Here is a 6,000-nt window from a genome sequence, read left to right on the forward strand (position 1 = left end):
CCGAAGAGAGTCTCTCCTGACACTTGGTGCAATAGCTGGAAATTTTTATCATTGCATTTTAAATAATACACCATCTAGGAGCAATGAGAGAAGAGAGAAAGTTAACACTGAGTCTGACCTGGGCTGAGGTCCCTTCCTTTAGACAGTGTTGAGGGTCTAGGTGTTATGAGCCCAATCAGTGTTCAGATCCTTTAGAGAAGATCTCTTCTGCAGTGCACGTGTATTTGTATGCATTTGTTGTTTTCTTGTTTAGTTGCTAAGTCGTCTCCTACTCTTTGTGACGCCATGGACTGTAGCGCACCAGGCTCCTCTGTCCATGGGATTCTCCAGACAAGAATACTGGAACGGGTTGCCATTTCCTTCTCCAGCAAATTTTCCTGACCCAGGGATCGAACTCAAGTCTCCTGCATTGGCAGGCAGATTCTTTACCACTGAGTCACCTGGGAAGCCTTATTTATATGCATTAGTCATCCCTGTGTTGCTGGGTAGTGACATTCATAAATCTGGACAGAAAGAGTAGGAGAAATAAAAAAGGGTCATGGATTATCTTTTATGTAAGTGTCTGCAAGGGACAAAGTTGAGGCTTTCCTCTAGAAGGAGCAAACAACATCAGTGGCTGACTTGACAAAGAGATCCCTACATTTGCTTTTCCCTGGCCACCACTCAATAAACATTTACCTAGAGCCTACATAATACCAAACATTATTCTAAGCACTTTGCAAATGTTAACTCATTTAACCTTTGTAAAGACGTAGGTAACTGTTGATCAGTCGCTTATTCATGTCTGACTCTGCAATTCCAAGGACTGCAGCACGCCAGGCTTCCGTATCATTCACTATTTCCCGGATTTTGCTCAAACTCATGTCCATTGAGTCGGTGAGGCCATCCAACCATCTCATCAGGGTGTGTAGCTCAGTGGTAGAGCATTTGACTGCAACCATCTCATCGTCTGTTGCCCCGCTCTCCTCCTGTCTTCAATCTTTCCTAGCATCAGGGTCTTTTCCATTGACTTGGCTCTTCCCATCAGGTGACCAAAGTATTGGAGCTTCCGCTTCAGCATCAGTCTTTCCAATGAATAGTCAGGGTTGATTTCCTTCAGGATTGACTGGTTTGATCTCTTTGCTGTCCAAGGGAGCTGGGTTGAAACCCTACCCTGCCTTCCCTTCTGAGGACAGAAGAGACCAATCGTGCCCAGTTGCAGAAGTCAGAGCTGGAGGATTCCTTAGGCATCCTCTTTCTCAACCTCTGCATTTTACAACTCAGGAAAGCCAGGCAACCTGACAAAGCCTGGCATCTAAAAAACCACCTGACGTGAACATCCCTGCCTTACAGCTACAAGCCCTGATTAGTTTCCACTTCGGCACACACCGCCTTGTCCTTAACTAACTTTTTTTCTCCCCTGCAGCTGAGTCAGTTCCAGCTGCTGGAACAAGAAATCACAAAGCCCGTGGAGAACGACATCTCCAAGTGGAAGCCGTCCCAGAGCCTCCCGACCACCAGCAGCGGCGTGAGCGCGCAGGACCGGCAGCTCCTCTGCTTCTACTATGACCAGTGCGAGACCCATTACATCTCCCTGCTCAACGCCATCGACGCACTCTTCAGCTGCCTCAGCTCGGCGCAGCCGCCGAGGATCTTCGTGGCCCACAGCAAGTTTGTCATCCTCAGTGCCCACAAACTGGTGTTCATCGGAGACACGCTGACCCGGCAGGTGGCCGCCCAGGACGTTCGCAACAAAGTGATGAACTCCAGCAACCAGCTGTGCGAGCAGCTCAAGACTATAGTTTTGGCCACCAAGACGGCCGCGCTCCACTACCCCAGTACCCCCGCCCTGCAGGAGATGGTCCACCAGGTGACCGACCTGTCCAGGAACGCACAGCTCTTCAAGCGCTCTCTGCTGGAGATGGCCACGTTCTGAGCGGAGACGCAGGAAAGGGAGCACTGCCTTGGGTTACTGAGGAAAACTGGAAAACACTCTCTGGTTTTTGTAAATCTTGTCTATTTTTGTAGATATTTTTGTATAAAAGTGAAAGACTTTCACATTTCATGGGTTAGATGGCATTCAGAAATTCAGGGAACTCCGGGGGGGTGGTGTGTGGCTTTTTTCCCCCCCATGTTGTTCTTATGTATACACATAAGCATCTGAGACACAAATTGTACAGAATCTTATCCACGTGTGTGTGACTGCGTGTTCACGTTCGTTTGTAGATGTTTGTCTGATACATTCCATTAAGAACCATGAGATAAGAAGCACCTTAGGAGGCACCTCCCAATGCTGCATTTTGTTTTTAGAAAAACCTACCATCTGGTTGTAATATTGCTCTACATATACTCGTGATTGTTCCGAGCCTGTCACTCCAAAGTCTGAGACACACAGTACAGTGTATTTGCAAGTGTTCACCTTCCATAAGGAGGCGTGTTAATACCTTTTTTTCCTTTTTGAAAGCCCTTCCAAAATTGGCCGTCTCGGACTTGTTATTGCGAGATGCCTCACTTCTGGTTGAAAAAAAACCCTCTTAGAAAGTTTCAGAAAGTCTTGATATATCTTAACCCAAACTCTGACACATTAGGTGCCAGAGGAGAGACACGTGTGTTTTGAGGCCGCTTCCTGATTAGCGCTGGGTTGTTTCAACACAGGACGCTGTCCCAACAAAAGGGGACCAAGTGTTCCCCAAAGACTTTCTTTTGTGGCCCCACCAGGTGGCATGTGGGATCTTAGTTTCCAGACCAGGGTTGGAACCCATGCCCCCTGCATGGGGAGTTCAGAGTCTTTAACCACTGGGCCACCCAGGAAGTCCATCCCCAGGGCTTTTTGATCATCGGCATTTATGAGTAATCTGGCCATGAGATTTTCCAAAGGACATTTTCAGATTTGCAAAAAAGCATATTGTTTGCAGCAGGAATTCCTAAAAACACATTGGGCAATGATCATCCACAAAAGAAGGACGGTTCCACCCGAGTTGTAAGTGGAGGCCTTTCTGACTGTCATCATCCTCTTCGGTGCTGCTATCCCTGGTACCTGAGGGAAGCTGGCCAGTTCCTCAATCACCTAAAGGTTAGAGACGCCAGGCTACAATCTTACTCTTAATGGCTTGACCCTGTACCCTCCCTAAAACGTGCACACGCAGACCCAGCGCACAGAGCAGCTGTCAGGAGCCCATCTAGGCTTTACAGCTCGGTCTGCCCAATGACCCCGTGAACAGCTCATTCACTGTCCCCCAGCTCAGCACAGCATCCATTCCACAGTCTGTCCTCTGATACACGCTGGGGTTGGCACAGCACAAACGCATCACAAGCCATCGGATTCATCATAGGGCAGATGAAACCCTTCCAACCCAATGGGTAAATGTATTCACATATTACCAAGTCAAGAAGCAAGTTATTTATGGTTTATCAGTCCAGTTTTCATTTAATGATCCCACTCCAGTCAATTGGAAAATGTTTGATTTGCGATATATGCCTTGACTTAATTAAGCTTGCTTGCTTTAGACAACCAAATTATTGGAACAGGAGAGGATTTAGGAGAGAAGGATATATGATTTAAGTGGGATTAAAGAAAAAATCAGTGAAACTTATCCAGGAGGTGCTTTTCAGAACCAGTGTTGTAGTTCTCAACATTCTATTCTGCCAAAAGAAGTCGGATTGCTGTAGGACAAGCAAGTGTGTGTGGAGGAAGGGGGTTGCTAAAAATCAGCAATGAGTTTGAAAAAGTGTCCTTGTAGATTTCATTGTATCATGTGTATTTCTTAGGAGATGACTTGTTCTATGCTAAGAGGTGACATTTCATGTTTTCAAAACCAAAATGTTCAATCTGTGTTAATCTCTTTCCCGTACTATATGTAGAGGCTATTTTTAAATCATTAAAATTTTGGATGTCTGTTTTCATAGGCCTTGGGTTTTCTTTTTCCATTTGTTTCTTTGTCACACAGTTAAATGTTAGCTTATTTTGGCACTCCTAACATAGAAAGTTGAATTATGGTGAGTTTATTAATACTATAGATCTGGATTTTTGAGTAAAATTGAGAGCTATTCATTCATTTTGTGTCACTTCGGGATGTGTTGCATTTGAAGAAAATTCTGGAATTTGTGAGCATTACCAAACCCAAATGTCTGGAAAAAGGCTTCTCTTCACCAGGAAGCCTGAATATTTAAATGGTAGGTGGGATGGTATCTGCTGTCATAATGTGAATGTACTATTGATGTCATTTTAGAATCAAAGAGAATTGCTCAATGCATTCTTGAATAGACATCAAGAAATATTTAAAAGAAAACTATATTTGAAGAAAATAGATTCATAACCACATAAATTATCTTTAATGCTTGGCCCACTTTCATTCTGCTATCCCACTGAGAGTTACAGATGAACTATTTGAATATACCTTGAATATACTCTTTTCCCACATCTATAAACATTTCCAAAGAAAGTGTCAAGGCACTTATTGGGAAATGGAAAGTCTTCTGGAAAAAAAAAAATAGTGCTTGAAAAACTAGATCTCTGCATGGAAAAAGCGGAATATTTACCTTACACTCTACATAGAAGTTAACTCAAATGCTCAAATGGATAATAGACCTGAACATGAAGCTTTAGAACTTCTAGAAGAAAATGACGGGAGAAAAGTCTTTGTCATCTTAGGTAGACAAGAATTCCTCAGGTAGAACAAAAAACATAAATCATAAAAAATTGATAAGTTGGACTTCATCACAATTTAAAACTTTTCTAGGAAGACCATTAAGAAAACAAAAGGTCAAACCACAAACAGCAACAAAATATTTGTACCACCTCAGTGGCTCAGAGGTTAAAGCGTCTGCCTGCAATGCGGGAGATGTGGGTTCGATTCCTGGGTCAGGAAGATCCCCTGGAGAAGGAAATGGCAACCCACTCCAGTATTCTTGCCTGGAGAACCCCATGGACAGAGAAGCCTGGTGGGCTACAGTCCACGGGGTCGCAAAGAGTCGGACACGACTGAGCGACTTCACTCACTTCACTCACAGCCCAAGATATGTATTAGAATAAGGATACAAATAACTAAATTTTTTAACTGGGCAAAAATTTTGAACAGAAATCTCACAAAAGAAGACATGTGAAGGACTTGCCTGGCGGTCCAGTGGTTAGCGTGCCAAGCTTCTCTGTAGGGGGCATAGGTTCAATCCCTGATCAGGAAGTAAGATCTCACAAGCCAAGCAGCCAGGAAAAAAAAAAAAAGACATGAATATACAATAAGTAAGTGAAATACAAACCCACCAAATAGAATTATTAAAGTAAAAAGATAAGCTATACCAACTGTTGATGAGGAATTGGAATAAATGGAGCTCTTATACCCTGCTATGGAGAGTGCAAAACACTTGACAAATAGATTGGCATTAAAAAAAAATTAAATGTATTAATTAAATTTAGTTTAATTAATATATTAAAACCATGCATGTGTGCATGCTAATTCACTTCAGTCATGTCTGATTCTTTCCAACCCCGTGGACCATAGCCCACCAGGCTTCTCTGTCCATGGGAACAATACTGGAGGGAGTTGGCCATTTCCTCTTCCAGAGGAGCTTCCCAACCCAGGGATCAAACTGAGCCTCCAGGGAAGCCCCATGACACCATGAAAAGAAAAGTGAAAGTGTTAGTCGTTTAGTCGTGTCTAACTCTTTGTGACCCCGTGGACTGTAGCCCGCTGAACTCCTCTGTCCGTGGGTTTCTCCAGGCAAGAATCCTGGAGTGGGTTGCCATGACCTCCTTCAGGGGATCTTCCCAACCCAGGGATCAAGCCCAGTTCTCCTGCATTGAAGGCAGATTCTTTACCATCTGAGCCATCGGGGAAGCCCTCATGTCACCATAGGACCTAGGAATTAATTTTTACCCAAGAAAAATAAAATCATAGGTTCATACAAAAAGCATGTTTATAATAGCTCTATTTGTAATAGTCCAAAGCTAGAAACAACCCAAATGTCTACGTGAATGAATAAACACTGTTACATATCCACACAACGGAATACTACATAGACACA

At 43.7% G+C, this 6,000-nt stretch overlaps 1 protein-coding gene across 2 annotated transcripts in view; it reads left to right on the forward strand.

Annotated features, from left to right (window-relative positions):
• The window catches only part of NEDD9 (neural precursor cell expressed, developmentally down-regulated 9), a 122,078-nt gene extending 118,248 nt beyond the window's left edge, over positions 1-3,830 (forward strand). For both annotated transcript variants that reach the window (XM_068994123.1, XM_068994122.1), the window contains exon 7: positions 1,406-3,830. In XM_068994123.1, coding sequence (XP_068850224.1) covers positions 1,406-1,915 — 510 coding nt within the window. In that variant the 3' untranslated portion in view covers positions 1,916-3,830. The remainder of the gene's footprint in view (positions 1-1,405) is intronic.
• Positions 3,831-6,000: the final 2,170 nt, after the last annotated feature.

Source organism: Capricornis sumatraensis, chromosome 22 (genome assembly GCF_032405125.1).
Source record: "Capricornis sumatraensis isolate serow.1 chromosome 22, serow.2, whole genome shotgun sequence".
Classification (NCBI taxonomy): Eukaryota; Metazoa; Chordata; class Mammalia; order Artiodactyla; family Bovidae; genus Capricornis; species Capricornis sumatraensis.